We start from the raw sequence: 21,628 nt of genomic DNA on the forward strand, positions 1-21,628 counted from the left end.
ATGACTTATATATTTCGCCAAGATCGTTTTTATGAGTTATATATTTCGCCCAGTTCGTTTTTATGAGTTATATATTTCGCCAAGTTCGTTTTTATGAAATACATTTTGTCCAAGTTCGTTTTTATGAGTTATGATATTTCCCAAAGTTCGTTTTTATGAGATACATTTTGTCCAAGTTCGTTTTTATGAGTTACATTTTACGGAGTTACGGAGTTTTATGAAGTTACGGAGCCCCTAAAGTGACATCCAAAATTATTTTTTTATCTCGTGCGCACGACATAGTATCTCGTGCGCACGAGATAATTATCACGTGCACACATATATCTCGTGTGCACGACATATGTCTCGTGCGCACGACATATATCTCGTGCGCACGAGATAATAATAAGTATTAACGGAGCTTGCTGCACGTGCAGCGGACGAGTTTGTGTGTAACGAAAGCAGCGTGTCAGTTACAGAGCCCCTAAAGCCCCTGTCACACTTTTGCGTATCCCAATTTCTTATGAGTTCCTTATCAACAATTTTCAATACGCAGCCGTACGATCAAAAACGTCGAAATGTTTTGATTACTTTGACATATGTGCGACGCACATCTAGCGAACAAGTAACGAATTCAGCGTATCCACTGCGTATGAGATGCGTATAAGTTGCGTATGCAGTGCGCAAGTTTGCCATCTGTGCGTTTCTCATAAGTTACGAATAAGTACAATGCGCTCCCCGCTCGCAAGACGAGCGGTACTAATTCGTGCAATACGTCGCTATGTATACGTCCAATATAGGAGGTCAGCGTATTGCCGCGTATGAACGGCTTATCCCTCACGAACACATAGCGTACTCGTACCGCGCTCGACCGATGCGGAACCGATGCGCTGCGTATTTATAACTTATGACCTGCGTAACAGCGTACGCAGCGTAGTTTTGTGCATGCCCAAAACTATCCAGCGTACTGGGCCATACCATGCGTATGCCGGCGTACATAAAACTTACATAAAACGATAGAGATGCATATGAGGTGCGTATTGTGCGTACGACTGCGTATGGAAAAAAGTCAATGCACAACTCATAAGGAATTAGGATATGCAGAAGTGTGACAGGGCCCTAAAGGGACATCCAAAATTATTTTTTTACCTCGTGCGCACGACATAATATCTCATGCGCATGACATAATTATCTCATGCGCACGAGAAATATGTCGTGCTCACGAGATAATTATGTCGTGCGCACGAGATATTATGTCGTGCGCACGAGGTAAAAAAAATTTTTGGATGTCCCTTTAGGGGCTCCATAACTGACACGCTGCTTTCGTTACACACAAACTCGTCCGCTGCACGTGCAGCAAGCTCCGTTAATACTTATTATTATCTCTTGCGCACGAGATATATGTCGTGCGCACGAGACATATGTCGTGCGCACGAGATATATGTGTGCACGTGATAATTATCTCGTGCGCACGAGATACTATGTCGTGCGCACGAAATAAAAAAATAATTTTGGATGTCACTTTAGGGGCTCCGTAACTTCATAAAACTCCGTAACTCCGTAAAATATAACTCATAAAAACGAACTTGGACAAAATGTATCTCATAAAAACGAACTTTGGGAAATATATAACTCATAAAAACGAACTTGGACAAAATGTATCTCATAAAAACGAACTTGGCGAAATATATAACTCATAAAAACGAACTTGGCAAAATATATAACTCATAAAAACGAACTTGGCGAAATATATAACTCATAAAAACGAACTTGGCGAAATATATAACTCATAAAAACGAACTTGGACAAAATGTATCTCATAAAAACGAACTTGGCGAAATATATAACTCATAAAAACGAACTTGGCAAAATATATAACTCATAAAAACGAACTTGGACAAAATGTATCTCATAAAAACGAACTTGGCGAAATATATAACTCATAAAAACGAACTTGGCGAAATATATAACTCATAAAAACGAACTTGGCGAAATATATAACTCATAAAAACGAACTTGGCGAAATATATAACTCATAAAAACGAACTTGGCGAAATATATAACTCATAAAAACGAACTTGGCGAAATATATAACTCATAAAAACGAACTTGGACAAAATATATACTTGATGGCACTACAGGGCTTTCGTAAAAACACAAATATGGCAGGATTTGTTATCGGCTTCGTACGAGGCCAGTTCGTATGCATTACGTGTATTAGAAGAAACGGAGTTATGGCAAGTTTTGTTTGATAAACTTGGTTAGCATACACTGTATGTGCAATGTCTTAAACACAGATATGGCAGGTTTTGTTATCGGCTTCGTACGAGGCCAGTTCGTATGCATTACGTGTATTAGAGGAAACGGAGTTATGGCAAGTTTTGTTTGACGAACTTGGTTAGCATACAGTAAGTGCAATGTAAACACAGATATGGCAGGTTTTGTTATCGGCTTCGTACGAGGCCAGTTCGTATGCATTACGTGTATTAGAGGAAACGGAGTTATGGCAAGTTTTGTTTGACGAACTTGGTTAGCATACAGTAAGTGCAATGTAAACACAGATATGGCAGGTTTTGTTATCGGCTTCGTACGAGGCCAGTTCGTATGCATTACGTGTATTAGAGGAAACGGAGTTATGGCAAGTTTTGTTTGACGAACTTGGTTAGCATACAGTAAGTGCAAAGTAAACACAGATATGGCAGGTTTTGTTATCGGCTTCGTACGAGGCCAGTTCACGTGTATTATTAGAGGAAACGGAGTTATGGCAAGTTTTGTTTGACGAACTTGGTTAGCATACAGTAAGTGCAAAGTAAACACAGATATGGCAGGTTTTGTTATCGGCTTCGTACGAGGCCAGTTCACGTGTATTATTAGAGGAAACGGAGTTATGGCAAGTTTTGTTTGACGAACTTGGTTAGCATACAGTAAGTGCAATGTAAACACAGATATGGCAGGTTTTGTTATCGGCTTCGTACGAGGCCAGTTCGTATGCATTACGTGTATTAGAGGAAACGGAGTTATGGCAAGTTTTGTTTGACGAACTTGGTTAGCATACAGTAAGTGCAAAGTAAACACAGATATGGCAGGTTTTGTTATCGGCTTCGTACGAGGCCAGTTCGTATGCATTACGTGTATTAGAGGAAACGGAGTTATGGCAAGTTTTGTTTGACGAACTTGGTTAGCATACAGTAAGTGCAATGTCTAAAACACAGATATGGCAGGTTTTGTAATCGGCTTCGTACGAGGCCAGTTCGTATGCATTAAGTCTTTTAGAGGAAACGGAGTTATGGCAAGTTTTGGTTAGCATACACTATGTGCAAAGTCTAAAACACAGATATGGCAGATTTTGTTATCGGCATGATTCGCTTGGAATACGTGCAATGTCGAAACGGAGATTCGGCAAGTTTTGTTATCAGCACGATTCGCTTGCAATACGTGCAAGTCGGAAACGGAGATGTGGCAGGGTTTTTTTATCACAATGATTCGCTTGCAATACGCGCTTGCAATATGAGCTTGGTTCGCATACGCTACTTCGCTCGTTACCCACGCCCTGCTGTTTGCAGGGAGGGTGGGGGGGGGGGGGGGGGGGGTACGAGCGAAATACACTACGTACATTGGGGAAACACAGATATGGTACGTTTGTTATAGGTTTGTTATAGGTTTGTCATACACTACGTACCATGAGGAAAACATGGTATGCATGACATATTTTGTTATCAGCTTGGGATCACAAGTACACTGACGCTCACAAACAATGCTATACCTGCAAAATTCCCTGGCCGATTTCAGCCAAATTTGGACATGATCTTCCTTGACCCTAGTTCTATCTTAAGTAATCAGCATGTAAGGCCAATGGTCACTTAATGGTCACTTAGAGGTCACTTAGTGGTCACTTTCTTCAAAAATACAAAATGTTTTTTTCTCCCACAGTCTTGACCCAATTAATGTCAAACTCGGTCACCTACATCTGTAGACCAAGCCTCATGTGAGTTGTTCACAGATTTTGGCCAATGGTCATCTAATGATCAGTAGGGGTAATTTTACTGAAACAGATAAAACCTTTTGTTTCTACAAAATTCTTCACCTGATTGAAATTATTTTCGTCAGTTACATGCTTAGCACATACCCATACAGCATTTTAGTATATTTCAGGTAGTGGTCACTCAATGGTCATTCAGTGGTCATTTTGCTATATCTGCCATATTTGGTGGCCGATTTCAGCCAAATTTCTTCGTTGACCTTAGTCCTATCTTAGGTGACCAGCATATGGCGTCAATGATCACCTAGTGGTCATTTTTGTTAAAAATACAAAATAATTCTTGTCCCACAGTCTTGACCCAATTAATGTCAATCCTGGTCAATTATATGTTTGGACCAAGCCTGATTGTTCACAGAATTTGGCCAATGGTCATCTAATGGTCAGTTGGGGTCATTTTATTAAAAAAAGGTAAAATGCTTTTTCTTGCCAATATCCTTCACCTGCTTTGAATATTTCTTTCGTCAATTACCTGTTCGGCTCACCGCGTAGCATTTTAGTATTTCAGTAGATTTGGGAGCAATGGTCTCCTTGTGGTCAGTGCGAGCCAGTATTCAGAAAAAACGTTCAAACGGCCAGTTAGGCTGATATCCATGCTTGTGGAAGCACATAAGCTCTAGTTGTTTTTCTGTTCTACTTTTCTTACCTGCGATGGTTTTTCCCCTGTTTTCCTGTTGTTGTAACCGAGGACAGTATTCTTAACAAGTTATACTAATCAATGTAATTGATTTCATGTTTAAATAACTTTCAATTAAAGAACATTATGCTGGAGCAGATATAGTTGAAGAGTTCATATTTCATAAGTTTTCAGGAAAATGTTTCATCCATTTATCTTCAAGTTAATATCAAAATGTGACAATGTGGCAGTACCTGACCAAGGGAATAAAAACGACATTGACAGCACCAGTAAGTTAAAGATAGAAATCTGATTTGGAGAAAAATGTCAGTAGCGTTTAGTTGGATAGAAATCGAGGATGTAGCCCTTTATGTTAAAATGTAATGAATTTAAAACACTTTAGAAGTCTTTACAAGAAGCTTCTCTGTTTTGTGTGATTAAATAATGTATATGTGTAGTTTAGTATTTTTTTTCCAGAATAATGGCAATTTACCAATAAGCAAAAGCAACTTGAGAATTTTTTGGTCCGAGTATGATCAAACTTTTCGCAATAAAAAAGCTTGAATAATCAATAATCCATTGTCTATAGTTGCTCTATTGGAAATTGACGCTTCTTTGGGTCATCGCACCTTTCATCAGCGTCTCCCAAAAAGAGTAAGGCACGTTTCCGATTTAAGACGATTATTTTTGTCCAGATGCTATCACAAGAGGGCGGTATAGACATCCACCATTTTATCACAGTCACGCCATCATCGCCCAGAACACGGCAAAAGTCAAGAGGAAGATGCTGCTTGAAACTGCAAGTAAACAATAAAAAAAATCATGAGCTTGCTTTCAAATCTTGGGGCTACTTTTAAGAAGAAACATTGTGTTGATATCCAACTCAAAAAAATTAGTTTTCGGCGAGAATTCGCCGGGTCCCGAAGAGTTTTACGGAGGACATGATATGATAACACATGTTTCGTTTTGTTTGTTCCAAAAGTCTTGTTTTAAGGGGAAAGCATCAAAATATGTCAGGAGGGCGCCTTCTAGATGACCCTATTGCCTGCGTCATGTCGCATCATATTGCCAGAGACGGTTGAGATAAGTTAATACTGGTACCCAGTAACAATTCAAGCAACGTTTGAACTTCAGACACACCTATGTCGTTGTAGATTAAGCTGGTCAAAAATATCCAAACTTGAGGTTCGTACATCAACCTTCTGTTTAAACATTTTTTTTTACAAAAATATGTCCATCGTCCCTGAAATTGTTAAAGGATAAACTCCTCAACTTTGTAGTCAGAAAGTGAACTTAGTGGAGTAAATTTCGTTTTTACCCAACATTTTCCAAGAAGAGCCTTGGTGTTTTAATATAGTCAGAAGATTATTGACGATTTTTTTTACCGAACATCCTTCTGGAAAATCCCCAAAATTCCAAGGCAGAGGCCTGCCGTGTACATACCCAAGCTAGGTGCAGCACTGTACGCCAGAGACTGTGATTTCACACCTTCCCAGTAAACGCTGGCTGGACCCCTCACGATGGTTGCCCTGGAGATGACAAGAATGATTACAGAGTTATCTTGCTTTTATGGGACAATTTCACGAAGAATTCTGCTTCCGAAGACATTTGTGTTTTGATGAGCCGTAGAATTGTGACAACCAAATACACAGAATAGCTTCAGCAACACTTACTGGAATGCAATGGATCCTTGATCATCGGATGGCGGCATCCACGTTGCAGTTATCTCCCTCTTGGCATTCTTGTTGTTGTGGGACCAGGCTCCCTATCGGACCAATCAAACAAGCACGATGGCTCAAACTTTCATTCATTCAAGCACTCAAACCCAATAACCAACAGACCAACCGGCTGACTCACTGAACAACCGAAACACGTCTGTAAAATAAAACTCATCAGCTCGACCACGCAACGAAACAGTCAACTGATAAACACTCGCTTTCTACCGAGCAACAATTTAGAGTGAAAAATACCGTTAGATTGAAAGGGTTGAAAGTGGAATGGAAATATAATCGATTGGGTATATTTAACTCTAAAATGTATCGGAAGAATTCCTCCATTATCCTGAGGTATTGCGGATTAATTGAGGTATGGAAGGGCGCTTCTTAGTTTGGGTAAATTCAAAAGACTTCACCAAATCAAACAGCGCCCTCATATTGTGTCCACCACACACTGAATATGTTAATGTTTTAATTCCTCCACTGTTGGATAGAGGGAATGTTGTCACTTTCGATTATAAATAAGAGAACAATCACATTTCTGATCGATTCATTTATATAAAGCAAACGAGGTGACCACTAAAGCATGAAAACAATAAGGCACCAATAACAAAATGTATCGGTTGATGGGCTTCTGATGAGTGAATGGTACAAACATTTTGTTCTGAGGATGAGCGCTTGGTTTGAAATGGAAATAGCATATTGTGTTGTCGAGAAATTGAGTAGCCTTCTCACCGCGGGAGAGGTGCAGGCAAAAGCTTGCGATCCTTGAGGATCGTTGCTGAACGTTCCAAGAGCATCCGTCTGAGCCGAGCCTAATTGGCTTCTTGCCTGAACGAAGAAACAGGCGAAGGTTACGCCCTGATTGGCAGCACGGACTGTCACTGTTGTGACGAAACAAAGAAAAACTTAGTTTAAATGATGATCATGATGTTAAAGGGTGAAGGTGTGGTCAGCTATAGGTGCGCATGAATGGGGTGAGCCGGAATGGGCTCGATTTGGCTGTGCTTGGCTATAGACTGGGTTGTACTGGGCTGGACTGGGCTGGGCTATGTTAAGATGGGCTGATGGATTGGGATGGGTTTAAGGCTGGATTGACTGCGGTCGGCTGGGTGGGTTTGGATGGAATGAGAAGGGATGGGCTTGGCTTTATAGCGGAGTGGGGCTGGGCTGGGCTACTCCATAGGTTGGCGTGGGAGGTACGGGGTGGGGATGGGCCGGGCGGGGCTGGCCTTGGCTAGGCTTGGCTGGGCTGGATTGCATTAGAGTGGGCTAGACTGAAAAGGGCTGGGCTGAACTGGGCAGGGTTGGGGTGGAATGGGTTGGGTTGGGCTGGGCTGGATTAGAGTAGCCATGGGCTGAGCTGGACATGACATGTCATTGCCGGCTGTGTGGACATGGCTGGGTGGGCTGGGCCGGGCTGGGCCGGGTTCGGCTAAGTCAACTGCATGGTTACACCATGCGACAACTCAAACTGACTTCAAGAAGTAAATGGGTTCAATGATCTGCCTCTATCAATTACTTTCGACACTGCTCTTATAATACACTGTATTGGTTGTCCCGCGGTATAGGTGTCATTGCTGACCACAATGATGTAAGGTGCTGGGCCAGTGGCCATGTTGGCAGGATGGTGATCCCCCGGTGACATGCTGGTGCAAACTTCAGGGTTATGGTCTACCAGTGGTCCATTCGGCAAAGCGATGATGCAGTATGGAAGAAGCACTGCCAGGGACACTGTACGAATTGCCATTTTAGACTCTGCAATGTTGCAATTCAAAGGATATCTTTGGAGGTTACTATACATGGTGAGTCAAAAACAAAGTGACCTGGAACAGTGATTTTTTTTTCTGGCAAAGTAGCGTGGAACGCGCATTGCGATTACTACTGTCTGACAATGACCATGAATTCGGTTTTGAACAGGCCTACACAGAAAGATGAAGTCCAGTCTCAGCCCCCCCCCCCCCCCCAAACTGTGATTTTAACGGAGGCCGGGTGTCCGGTGAAAAAAAAAACGTTTAGCTTTGAGCACTGTCACATCCAGCCCGCACCCCCCCCCCCTCCCCCCCCCACTTGCCCCCTAGGGATGAGAACCCTGGCTACGCCCATGTTTCATTGTATTTGGAGGACTTGTAGGCCCAGGCCTACGTAACACGCAATGACGCGATTATAATTCGCGTTTTCGAAATGGCGCCATGCACCCATGTTCATTTTGATGGCCTGGGTGCCCCCTTCGTCAAAAACATGATGGTTACCTTGTCGAGCCCTGCCTTGATTCTTCCTATTCCCTCCTGATCAGACGAACAAGCTCGAGCCAATATAATAATGGAAGTGTACCCAAGAAACATGGGTGGTTACTCAGTGGTCAAATTGGACTCGGTCAAAGACAGTCTACAGTCAAACACCAAAAAGTAAATTGGTATCGTTTAACTATAATCCCATCTGTTTTTTTCCTCCGTTTGTTTTTTTAAGGAATAATAAAGAACTTAAGGTGTGGTTAACATCATAAAAACAAAGTCTGCTAGGGTCGAAATATCAGGCCCACTAAGATATTTATTTTAAATAAAAGATAATAACCAAATTGACACAGTGGCGTAGCACAAGTTTTCCAAACTTTCCAACAACTAAAATGTATTCAATAGAACTGAAACGTGGAAAAACAAAGTACAAAAGCTTAAAAACTTAAACTGTTATAACATGTGTTGTGGCAGTTGAACGCGTGCAATTATACCAGTATAAAAATGCTGTAAGTAGTCTGGCAAAACAACATTGTATTAGGTCATAACATGTCATATGTACATGAACTATGATGCAAATATTAATTATAGTGTCATATGACCTTATACAATGCTTTAATTATACCCCCGCCAAGGAGGTATGTTTTTACCGGCGTTGGTTTGTGTTTGTGTGTTAGTTGGTTGGCTGTGGGTGTGTTTGTCTGTGTACAGCTGCATTACTCATATGGTTCTGGGCGGATTTTCGTGGAAAAAAATATTTAGGGGTGGTCCTTGGTACACGTACAAATGTCGATTAGATTATGGAAGTGTCCACATCTGCTTCTGGACGCAGAATTTTCTTCAAAGGATTTCTCGGTCACCCGCATATGACAATTTTTCACCAGTCTGAGATCGCTCTGTGAGACCAGCTGCGTGGCACTGATTCGGCGACTCATGTTCACCCACCTAATCTAACCACACAGGTCAATGGACTATACCATTTTATACAATGTGGGAGTGGAAAGGTAGACCAACACATGCATAATGCATGTAGAGGGGTGGTCCTTGTTACAAGTACAAATCGAGAATATTTTGTTCAACCTTGGCGGAGGTGTGCGCCCTCTGAGTGCTTTCTAGTTATTGAAATAATATTGCTTTGTCATTATGCTTTAGACCTTATTGATATATTTAACGGCCAACAAATAAAAGTAATCAAGACAAACAAACAAAAGGAAATGGGCCAGATAAAGGGACCAATAAGGACCCCATCTCCTTTGGGGATATGAGGTTGCACTGAAAAATTGCCTGGGTTAATTTTACGCAGAGAGGGTGAAAACTGGAACTACCCAAAATTGGGTTAAATATTCTTTACCCAATTGTATGGGTTATAAATTTTTGTTTAATTCAAACAAAATTTGTGGCCTTTCAAGATAAAATTTAATTTGGTCTTATGTGACCAAAAGTTTTGGTTGAATTTAATAGAAATTATAACCCAAACAATTGGGTAAAGAATAACCAATTTTGGGTAGTTGCAGTTTTCACCCTTTCTTGTGTTAAATTAACCCAGGCATTTTTTCAGTGTGTGATATAGTGTTACGCCCTAACTATGATGGCAATGGTAAGGACAATATGTTGGGACTGTCCCAACATGGTTGGGACCATCGCCATAGCTCACATTGCCAAGGCCAGTGCGGTGGATGCAAAGGGGGGATGTTAACTGATTATCACCCCAACATACAGTTATCTCACACCTACTCTAGGTTTTCCCAGACAATTTTGGAAAATGTGCATTTGAATTTGTAAAACATGTTTTCAATTTGGCGATGATTTTGAGAACGACGTACATACTCGTTTCATTTTCGCAATAACTAGCATTCGATATCATTTTGCATCATTCAAATAAATGTTCATAACGTTTCATTTAAAGAATTACAAATACGCGATTGAACTTTCGGTGTGACGTATGCGTTGCCGATTATTACAAAATGTGCGAGCCCAATCCAATTTGCAGATAATCTTTCTTTTTTTTTATTGTGACACGGGCTGAATTGAACATTTTTTTCATTAAATTTTGTTATAATTTAAATTCGCATATTCTACATTCAATTTAAATAAAGTATACAGGCCTATACAAATCATGATACAAAATTGATACAAAATGATTAATAAATGTATTTGGGGCCTAATTGATCATTAATGTGTCGGTTCTTCTATACGCAAAGAAGTATACCAATGGCTGATGGATATTTCTGAAATGGGCTGAACTTGTTTTATGTAAAGTAATGTGTATTTTTTGTTGTCAACCCAGAACGCTTCAGTAATTGATGTTTTTCGGTGCACATTTATTTTATTATTAACTCATTACAAACAATAAGCATGTCAATTTTTGTTTATTTTTTTTATTATCTTCTTTTCTCCGTTTATAAATCAGATTAGAATGAACTCTGCTGATATTTATGCGTGCTTGTGTTTGGATAGGCAAACTGTCGTAAATATTAACCAATCGCCACACACTGGGAATCCTAGTCATTCCGGACCCTGCCCTAGATTATCTACTTCTTTGTTTGTTCTGGTGTTGGGGTGTCTTTTTGTTTTGGTAAGGGTCAAAAAGGCTATCGCATTTCTTTACGATATTGATTGTGTCATTAAGTCGCGTAAACAGTTGTTCCAAAGTACATACCCATTAATCCTTATGAGGCAGTAAACACAATACCTCACAAGTCTCTCTTTATATTGAAATAGTTTTATTGTCATTAAGGAAAAGGGAGTTTAAGATTCCAACAGAAACAAAGGGGAGCAAAAAATTGAAACAAACGTCTTCCACGCAAGTATAATATGCATAAAAGGTTGTGTGCGCGTGGGCCTGTATGATTTTTAAGGGGTCTCATTTGCTAAAAGCATATATATAGTGGAATTTATTTACATTCTGAAAACATCAATTCGTCAATTGATATAAGCTGTGGATTTCAGGCCAATAAATGTTTTATTTAAAGGATAATTTTTTGTTATAAATTTTGTAATTTAATTATGGCCATTATAGAGTCTCTTTTTTTATGACAACAAAGAATATCATGCAAATTTAATAGAATAGACTTATGTGAGTAAGTGTGTTTGGTTTGAAATTATTTTGCTTTCGGTCGTTGCATTTTATGCCTCAATGGGTTACGAGATTCACTGCTGGCATAGTCCCGACCGAGTATTCGAAACACACAGAACTTTCAGGCGGCCCTCTGAAGGGGGGGGGGGGGCTAGACATCTTCACGAGGTTTATCTCTCTTCTCAATCATCAGCTTTTTAAGGCAATTTTTATGCCCATTAGTTGAGGTCTTCAGCTCAACATGTCTATTCGTGTTTTGCTTCAGGGAACATCAAATCCTATAATATGACGCCGTCTTTGAGACTTTCCATTTGGTTTGATAATATTATTGATGATTATCGAGTCAGAGACAAGACCGAACCGGACATAACACCTTGGTTGAAATAAAACACTCATGGCGTTGTGATACTTTCCACCTCAGTGACCCAGTGTAGGTTTTCAATCCCTACCTGATTCCCTTGTTTTGCCTGTAATATCATAAATTATATTTTCCCTTCCACCACTAAAACTGTGATTTCCCTCCTCGTTGTCTACTAACTTGTCTAAAATAAATACGACGGCAAAATTTATTGTGCTTTGTTTGCCAACTGCCAAGCGATAAAAGCAAACAAATAAAAACTTGATTATTAATCATGATGTGTTGATATCAAAGGCTGCAACTATGTCAACATAGCAGGCGTCATGATAGACACACGGTCAGGGCTATAAGCAACTCACCCACATACCAACATAGCTACAACTCGTTCTCCCTCACAAAGGTTTCACTCGCTCTTCCCTCACCAGTGCCCTTGGGATCTTTCCTAACATCGAACTTGAAGTCTACCTAGAGTAACGACTAATTGGCCATACATACTAGAACACCTGCTTCAGAAGGACTTTGTGTCAACTATCTCACTTTGTATCGGCGCGGTAAGCAATATTTGTGACGTATTTACAGTGTGCTTGTTAATGGGTGCATTATTTCATATTGATAAGAGTTAATTAAGAAGAATTGTAAACAGGACGAATAATGATAAACTGTCATGGTAATTGTGATTGGTTTTAGCTGCTTGCGCCGGAATGGCAGCATCAAACTGTATCTTCCCCAGGGAGTTGAGATTGTATTTGGGATGTTTCATTGACCCATACCCAATGATCAGCGCAGTGGTTTGTAACTAACCTTCCATGCAGTTCAACCTCTGTGGCCCAGATTCGATTTCCTGCCCTATAGTCCACACATGGATTTAGTTTGTAGTCTTACCTCATTCCATGTTTTCTTACAAGAAAATTCTGGGGTTTTCCACCCATCTCTAAAACGATTAGGTTAAATGTTGCCATTTGCAAAGTTTTAGAAACAGAAATATTCAGGGAGTAACTGGGCGTATCGAAAACAGAGCTATTGACTCAGTAAGACCGTTCGCCTTAAATTTGTTGGTGACATTAGTCAACGTTAGTGAAAAACAGTCCTTCCCACTTGCGAAAATTTCTTCATTGTTCGCGTAAATTAAATTAATGTTGAACGCACCAATGAGGACTGGGTATGAAGTAACCATTTCTACAGCGTATAACACATCGAATTTGGGGCCTCAGCATGGCCTTATTCATGTCTAGGTCTTTAATGTTTCACAAAGGTTATAATAGAATATTAATATATGGTGGTATGTTTGCAGTTTTGTTTTTATTTACAGAGACAACAAACTGATGAGAAATGCAGTGGCTATCATTGTTGATATACTGTAAGTATACATTAAGTAATCTCAATTCATTGTAATCGCAATGTTTTGTAGTTCCAATTTATCAAATAAAGAGCTTGGGGATCGGACGGGAAAGTACCGATGTCGGTACTACGGGCAAATACTGTTCGGTAAATCCTAATACATGTACGTCACTAGGAGACATCACTGAACCACGCTTTGTGCACTACTGCAATGGTTTTCCCTTAATATTTTTAGGTGTTGGGCCTTGAGCCCAATACCTATTGGTTTTGTAAGATTTTACTGTTTTTATTCTTCTCAGCATATTCTCAAGAAATCCTTCTCCAGAACTGTTTGGAGAAATGGAAATATATATGTACTTCAATACATGAATGCCCAATCCACCGCAGATGGTCTGTTTTGCAATTACGTCATCATGACGTCATCATGGGTCACGTGACGTCACTCGATAGTTGAATAAATTTAATCTTTGAAATTCCATATAAAATCAACCGTGAGAGACCGGAACCTGAAATTTGTGGGAATCGACATGGTAATACATGATCTTCATTTATCCTTTGCGAGTAAAATCACGTGACCCTTCCTTCCGGTCGAAACCGGAAGGGCCTGATAAGTTAAGAGTGGAAAAAGATACGATTTAAGTGTCTGCCTGGATTGACCTTTCAAAACAAATAATGGGTGACGCCATGAAGTGTTGGAGCGCCCTCTAGCGGCAGGTTACAAAACGTCAAAAACGCATTTTCACTTGAAGTCTGTGGCGAAGTTTGCGGTAATCGTCTCAAAATTAAAGAGGATGTGGAACGCTCGAAGACAGTTCCATCATTTTTCGGGTATATGTAGCCTAAGGTGTGATGAAATAAAAACGACTATTGTTTCTGTCATAAAATGAGTACAAAGGGTACTTTTGAGAGCTGTTTTTCAAGTCCTGTCATGCCTGTTTCGACCCGAACATGCAATTTGTGTAAAAGTCGTCGTTGCGGGCAGCAAACAAAACACAGTAAATCGTGACGTAATAAACAGGACTCCCGATGCAGAGTAGCATAAACGATTCCTGTTTATTACGTCACGATTCAGTGTGTTTTGTTTGCTGCCCGCAACGACGACTTTTACACAAATTGCACGTTCGGGTCGAAACAGGACCTGAAAAATAGCTCTCAAAAGTAACCTTTGTACTCATTTCATGACAGAAACAATAGTCGTTTTTATTTTATCACACCTTAGGCTACATATACCCCAAAAATGACGGAAATGTCTTCGAGCATTCCACAATCTCTTTAATGTACATGATGATCATAATGCAGACACCTGTGCGCGAAAAAAAATTGATTACGTCATCAGTCCGGAAGTTATAAAGAAAAGACCTTTAAACCTTAAACAATTGCTAAAAAATCAACCGTGAGAGATATAATCAAGATGTGGCTATATAAAGCAGAGTGAATATAGCTCTGGAGGTTTCTGGCGATGACGTCACAATGACGTCATCAAGTATCATATTACAAGCAATCAAAGATTTCTAGATTTAATCTTTAAAAGGCAATGTAAAATACAGATTTGATTTTGTTCTTTATGGCAATCGATACAATGTTGCAGGGTCTTCAGTTTTGGTATTAAGTGCAAAATCACGTGACCCTACCTTCCAGTCGAAACCAGAAGTGCCTTATTATTTGAAATTGGCAGAAGATGCGAACTTGCTTTCAACGATGTGAGTGTCTGCCTAGGCAGTACTGTACAAACATCTTACAGGTGACGTCATCAAATGTTAGAGCGCTCTCAAGCGTCAGTTTAAAAAACGTCGAAAACGCATTATCACTTGATGTATGTGACGAAATTTGCGGTGATCGCTTCAAACCTAACATACATGATGAACTTAATGCAGAAAAGACCTGTGCGCAAAAACATGGATTACGTCATCAGATCGGAAGTTATAAAGAAAAGACCTTCAAACCTAAAATAATTGCTAAAAAATCAACCGTGAGAGATATATAAATCAAGATGTGGCTATATATGGGTCATTCTATAAATTTGGGGTCCACTTTTTTCCCGTCCCTGTTACATCTGACATCTATGATTGTATAATTCTGATGCACTCCTTAATGCAGTCGTCCTCCAAGAGTGATTATGAATAGCAAACTACCGACCCAACAAATAAACAATCATTTGAAGTCATTCTTAATGATGCTTGAATGGCAATTTACAAACTACCAAGGTAACAGGGACGGGGAAAATGTCACACTTTGGACCCCAAATTTATAGAATGACCCATATAGCAGAGTAAATATATCTCTGGGGGTTTCTGGCGATGACGTCACAATGACGTCATCATGTGTCATATTACAAGCAATAAATATTTCCATATTTAATCTTTGATAAGCAATATAAAATCAACTGCATCAGATTTGATTTTGTTTTTTATGGCAATCGATACAATATTGCAGGGTCTTAATTTTTGGTTTTAAGTGCAAAATCACGTGACCCTTCCTTCAGGTCAAAACCGGAAGTGCCTTATTAATTGAAATTGGCAGAAGATGCGAACTTGCTTTCAACGATTCGAGTGGCTGCCTAGACAGTACTGTACAACAATTTTACAGGTGACGTCACAAAATGTTAGAGCGCCCTCTGGCGGCATGTTGAAAAGTCAAACATGGATTTAAACATGCATATTTTGAGTTGATGTGTGTGGCAACGTTTTCGGTAATCCCTTGCCCAACACCGCGTGGTTGTTCCTATACAACCTCTAGTTTTAATTTGTAACTGCATTCACACACAATCATGAGGGCAAATGTGAATGTCTTTTGGCTCACATTAAAAAAAGGACTTGAAGTTAAATATGACTTCATTTGATTGGACTATATTATATGTCAAAAAACATTTGCCTTTAGTGAAAACAGCACAACTCCAGGAATAGTTTTGCAGAGCAAGAGATTTTAGACGATTTAAAATAAAATCTAATATCTTGTTTCAGGCGGATTCGTCCTAGCGATCACTGATGGAACCATGTTCTTGGAACGAGGTCACCGAGGGATCGTGCCCTGTCCTTTCGTCAAATCTCGCCAAATCCCGCCAGGTGACATCGAGGCCATGTACTGGTATTATGGCACAACCAGCATGACATCCATGCTGATCTCGTACATCAGAGGAAGAGTGCCTCAAACGGAATCCTAGAGGGCGTCTATGATATCGACGATGAGTTCAATCTCATCATTGAGAACGTCACCGCCTTCCATGAGGGAACCTACTACTTTCAGGTCAAACCACAATTAAAAGTGATGGAAGCGGGACAGGTTGAAGTTTGCGACAAGAGTGAGTGATTATTATGATTGTAACTTTAAACTTAAATCTCCACCCTGGATTTCTGACTTCCATAAACAGGAGATTCGTCCCCTTTACGATCTCTTTTCACTTTAGCAACATGTAAACGTACGTCAGAAACCTTCGAGTCACGTCTGTTTATGCCCCAATGGCGAAGTTAGAACGACCTGATTCCCCGAAAAGGCCACACCTACGTATGGTGGCCCTGAAGGGACATCGCATATCGCAAACGTGTGCGCATACGTATGCGATGTCGCGAAATTTATCGCGAATGTGTGCGCACACGTATGCAATGTCGTGAAACAATTCGCGAATATGTGCGCACACGTATGCGATGTCGTAAAACAATTCGCGAATATGTGCGCACACGTATGCGATGTTGCGAAATTTATCGCGAATATGTGCGCTCACGTATGCGATGTCGCGAAATTTATCGCGAATATATGCGCACGCGTATGCGATGTCGTGAAATTAATCGCGAATATGTGCGCACACGTATGCGATGTCGTGAAACAATTCGCGAATATGTGCACACACGTATGCGAATTTGTTTGCAATGTCGTGAATTTTATCGCATACCTTGTCGCATACCTTTCAGTAAAATTCCTAATGATCTGGGGAGCTGCAGCAGCTAGTCTGGAATCTAGACGTACTGTTAGATATAAATAGGGTCTGACTAATAAACCTTCGCGCGCACGCTGTTCCTCGTGCAATCGTTACTACTAGTACTGTCGAGCGCAAACTTGCTACTTGCGCAACTTTGAAATTTGCGCAGGTTTCAAACTTCGCCCGCACATTTCAAAGTTGCGCAAGTGGCAAGTTTGCGCTCGACAGTACTAGTAGTAACGATTGCACGAGGAACAGCGTGCGCGCGAAGGTATATTAGTCAGACCCTATTTATATCTAACAGTACGTCTAGATTCCAGACTAGCTGCTACAACTCCACAGTTCATTAGGAATTTTACTGAAAGGTATGCGACAAGGTATGCGATAAAATTCACGACATTGCAAACAAATTCGCATACGTGTGCGCACATATTCGCGAATTGTTTCACGACATCGCATACGTGTGCGCATATATTCACGATAAATTTCACGACATCGCATACGTGTGCGCACATATTTGCGATAAATTTCGCGACATCGCATACGTGTGCGCACATATTCGCGAATTGTTTCACGACATTGCATACGTGTGCGCACACATTCGCAATAAATTTCGCGACATCGCACACGTGTGCGCACACGTTTGCGATATGCGATGTCCCTTCAGGGCCACCATACCTACGTCATTTTGACGCGCATTATCGTTGTTATCATTATTTTGCAGCCACGTTAACTGTTTACTTTCTCAACTCTTCCCAACAACAGTCTCCCCAAGACGTCCATATCCTACCGTCATCGGCTGCAATCATCACCACGACGCAGATACGTGCGAGGTGAGAGTACGAGACAACAGCAGGGTGCATAACCTGACCTGCGTCATGGAGCAGGTCAAACCTGCAGTTGAACTGAGATGGATCCACCTGTTTTTGGGTGGGAAGACGGAACTCAAGGCCTTCACATCAGTCTGGCCTGAAGTTCTACCCGCTTACACTGGTAAGCAGCATTCTTCCCAACAAAATGCTGTATAATGCTGTTTAGTTTGACTCTTCGCCTAATTATACTCCCAGAAAGGAACATGTCGTCTTTAAACCCTACTACACATAATATACGGAAGCGCAAAGCTAAGTAACAACCCAGTTTTCCATATCCTGGACATGCGGTGCTATATAAACAGGGATGGTTATTTCAATTAGCTTGCCATATATCGATACCTCCGGCCGTTCAATGATGATTTCTTTACATGTTCGGCGCCACATTTCGGTCTTGATGGTTAGGCCCTATACCGGGCTTGCTTATGTAAGGTGTTTGTATGGAATGAAATCTCATCAAGCTGTTTGAGATTTCCTCTTACACTAGAAATAGTATGTTCTTTTAATCAGATTCATCAATTTCAAAATCTGTCGCAATATATCCATTGATTTGCAATCTACCAATCAGGGGTGTCGTTGAGGAACAACACCTACTCGACTTCAGCATCAGTCCAAGTGACAACAGTTGATGGCGATCATGAAGTATTCGTGTGTGAGGCAATAGGGGTTGCTGTTGGCAAAGGCGCACACATGAAAGTAGGCCTTACCAAAGCTCATCACACCACAGTGTCTCATGAGGAAGTTCAGTCCGACAATCCAGGTATGTAGAAGTGTCATGTCAAAGCCATGCATAAGGGGCAGCAAATACATTATAGAATCATTTGCTTCTTGTGTATTTCGTTCGTTTCTAATATCATCACCAAAACAATCCAAAGAAAAATGTTCAGGACCTGAAATTTCAGCTCAGTGGATGTTAATTACACGTTTTGAGAAAACAGTCTGAGGACGTACGGAAACACTGTCACTGTCCGAAACGTCGAGCTCTACGCTCAACCAACCGGTTCTTTTCAGAACCACACTTCTTCCAAGAATGGTTTTCTTTCCACGTGGTGTTACCTGCAATCTTTCTACTTTATCTCATCTGCCATGCCAAGCTTCAAGTCATATATATAGTGCAAAAAGTGTTGATAACCAATCATGATTTCGTCTATGTAGTACTCTTTTTCTATCCAAAAATTAAATTGCCTCTTCTAAATGATAGCAATCCAGACGAAACTAATTTCACTGGTACGATCCTTCAACCAAATTTAGCCTTTTGACAATGATTAAAATTACTTTTGGGGCAAATGCAAATGAAAACTGCCTGAAAACTGACCGTCCGTGATTCCGTATAGTCGCTAATGTACCTACGGCTTTATAAATACCGATTTCTCTCGTTGAACCATGTTTCTGTTTTATTTGGTAAGCCCCACCAGGCTTGCCATAAGGCATTGAATGAGATCTAGCCAATAACCTTGTTAAATCCTTGCTCAACTGGGCTTTCAAAACCAGCCCCTTCTCTCTTTCCGACTAAAGAATGTTCTTACCTCTTACACTAGAAATGGTATGTTCTTTCAAAATCGATGGATTTCAAATTTATCAATCAGGCTTGTCGTTGAGGACCAACACCTATTCAACTTCAGCATCAGTCCAAGTGGCTGTCGTTGACAGTCAGGAAGCATACACGTGTGAGGCAATGGGGGTTGAAGGCAATGACGAACGCATAATAGTACGCCTTACCAAAACTCATCACATTCCATCATTAAACAATATAGGTAAGTATAGCAGTGTCGTGTCGGTGCCATTTTTGAGGGGTTAACCATAAACTTGTCTAAATCGGTAACCAGATGTTTTTACACAATAAGACTTGGAAATCTCACGAATTGGGAGGAATTTTAAAAATCTTAATACAGTGAAAAGATAAATGTGTCAATGGTGAAACTGGTGAATGGGTAAAGTGTCAATAAAATTAATGAGTGAAGATATGCGCATGGAAAACCTCGAACCCAGTGGTTACTAAATTGTCAACCTCTAAGCGCTGACAGGCTTTGCTATGGGATTTACCGCACAAAAACGAAACTATTGGCATCATGTACTACATCTAACGTTTACTCCAAAAGTTTCAAGTCTGAAACCTTGCCGATTTGCCAGTTTGTTGGCCTATTCATCAGCTTTTCAACAAGCTATAGTTTGTCCAAAACCATCTATGTTTAGGTACCTTTAGACTGAGATACATTAGAGCCATGCCAGTTGGCGCTGACAGGCCTTGCTATGGGATTCACTGCAGAAGAAACGGTCCTCGGATGTGACGTCAGACGCAAGGGGTCTATTGACCTATCGCGTTAGAATTGCGTTAGCATCGCGTCAACGCAGCTTGTGAAATATTGTCCAATTAAAATGATATACAAATGAACGCGGAACGCGCAAAATCTGAGACAAACAAAACTCCGTGTACAAACATTTCATAAGGTTGTCTAAGGGGCGTGGCTAACTCGCAAACGGCGATAGGTCAATGGACCGATCCAGTAAGCCCCTCCCACTGCGCACGTGGGCAAATTAACACGTACTCCTCTCCAATGCCACGCAGCATTTTCCTGCCGCGCGCATAATACGCGCGTCCACGCATGACGGACTTTTGTGCACGCATGACGGACTTTTGTGCACGCATGTCAGACATACATCACGGTTGTGATTAGTCAGAATACCATGGGGCGGTGCTTACTGGATCGGTCCATTGGTTGGAACAATGATACTCGGAAATTGGGTCATCTGATTCCTGTGTAAAGATATCGATTGAATCAAGTCAGACATCAATTAAATCAAGTCAAGTAGCAATTGAACCAAGTCAGATACTGAATCTGAGTGCCGTTTGTCTCTTTCAGGAACATCGCTTGTTTGGGCTGACGGAGTATCGCCAACTGCCAGCAAACCTGCTCAGAATACCGTTTCTGTGATTGCGCTAGGGGTCGCGTTGATATTTGCATTTATCTTCATTGCCATTCTGTGCATCCGCTTGGTAAGTAGGGTTGTGGACAAAATGTGTCCAACTTTAATGACCACTAACCTCAAGTATTCCTCATCCCATACCCCACAAATGTTGTTATATTTATGTTTTGGACCACGAGCAATTGCTAGGGGCTATTTGTGACATTAGAATTTTGGTTTGCCTCTTAATGTAAAATCATATTCAAATTTGAGGATTCAGGACTGTTAGGGTTGAAGTTATGACGTACCCGAAGGGGAAGAAGTACTTGATGGGCGTGTGTAATCATGTTTTTGAATACTCAAAAAAACACTTTGTTGTAGTCCGTCAGTGAGTTCTTTTTCCTTGGACTTTGCAAGGCTTAAAACTGGTTGAAATCGGGCTGTCCCAAATAACAGGGAAATATTTTTGTCCGGATGGTACAAAATAGTTTATTTCCGTGTAAAACATGTTTAACCATCTGCATGTAAAATCATTATTAATCTTGGTTTTATAATATGCTTAATATAATCAACTTCATGATCAGTTCATT

At 40.6% G+C, this 21,628-nt stretch overlaps 1 protein-coding gene and 1 pseudogene across 1 annotated transcript; one reads left to right on the forward strand and one right to left on the reverse strand.

Annotated features, from left to right (window-relative positions):
* Positions 1-5,200: 5,200 nt before the first annotated feature.
* On the reverse strand, positions 5,201-8,096 carry LOC119736703 (putative defense protein). The gene is made up of 5 exons (XM_038210717.1): positions 7,892-8,096; positions 7,082-7,230; positions 6,305-6,396; positions 6,075-6,160; positions 5,201-5,428 (listed from the first exon to the last, which is right to left on the reverse strand). Exons 1-5 carry the CDS (start codon positions 8,094-8,096, stop codon positions 5,373-5,375), a joined length of 588 nt encoding a protein of 195 aa, XP_038066645.1. The 3' UTR covers positions 5,201-5,372.
* Positions 8,097-12,389: 4,293 nt separating this feature from the next.
* Positions 12,390-21,067, forward strand: LOC119736704 (annotated as a pseudogene).
* Positions 21,068-21,628: the final 561 nt, after the last annotated feature.

Source organism: Patiria miniata, unplaced genomic scaffold (assembly GCF_015706575.1).
Source record: "Patiria miniata isolate m_02_andy unplaced genomic scaffold, ASM1570657v1 HiC_scaffold_3, whole genome shotgun sequence".
Taxonomy (NCBI): Eukaryota; Metazoa; Echinodermata; class Asteroidea; order Valvatida; family Asterinidae; genus Patiria; species Patiria miniata.

Coding starts and splice junctions, on each gene's coding strand:
- LOC119736703 (XM_038210717.1), bottom strand. CDS start 8,096: ATGGCAATTCGTACAGTGTCCCTGGCAGTGCTTCTTCCATACTGCATC. Junction 6,161..6,304: donor CAAGGATCCATTGCATTCCA/GTAAGTGTTGCT, acceptor TGTCATCTCCAG/GGCAACCATCGTGAGGGGTC. Junction 5,429..6,074: donor CAGTGCTGCACCTAGCTTGG/GTATGTACACGG, acceptor GTTTACTTGCAG/TTTCAAGCAGCATCTTCCTC.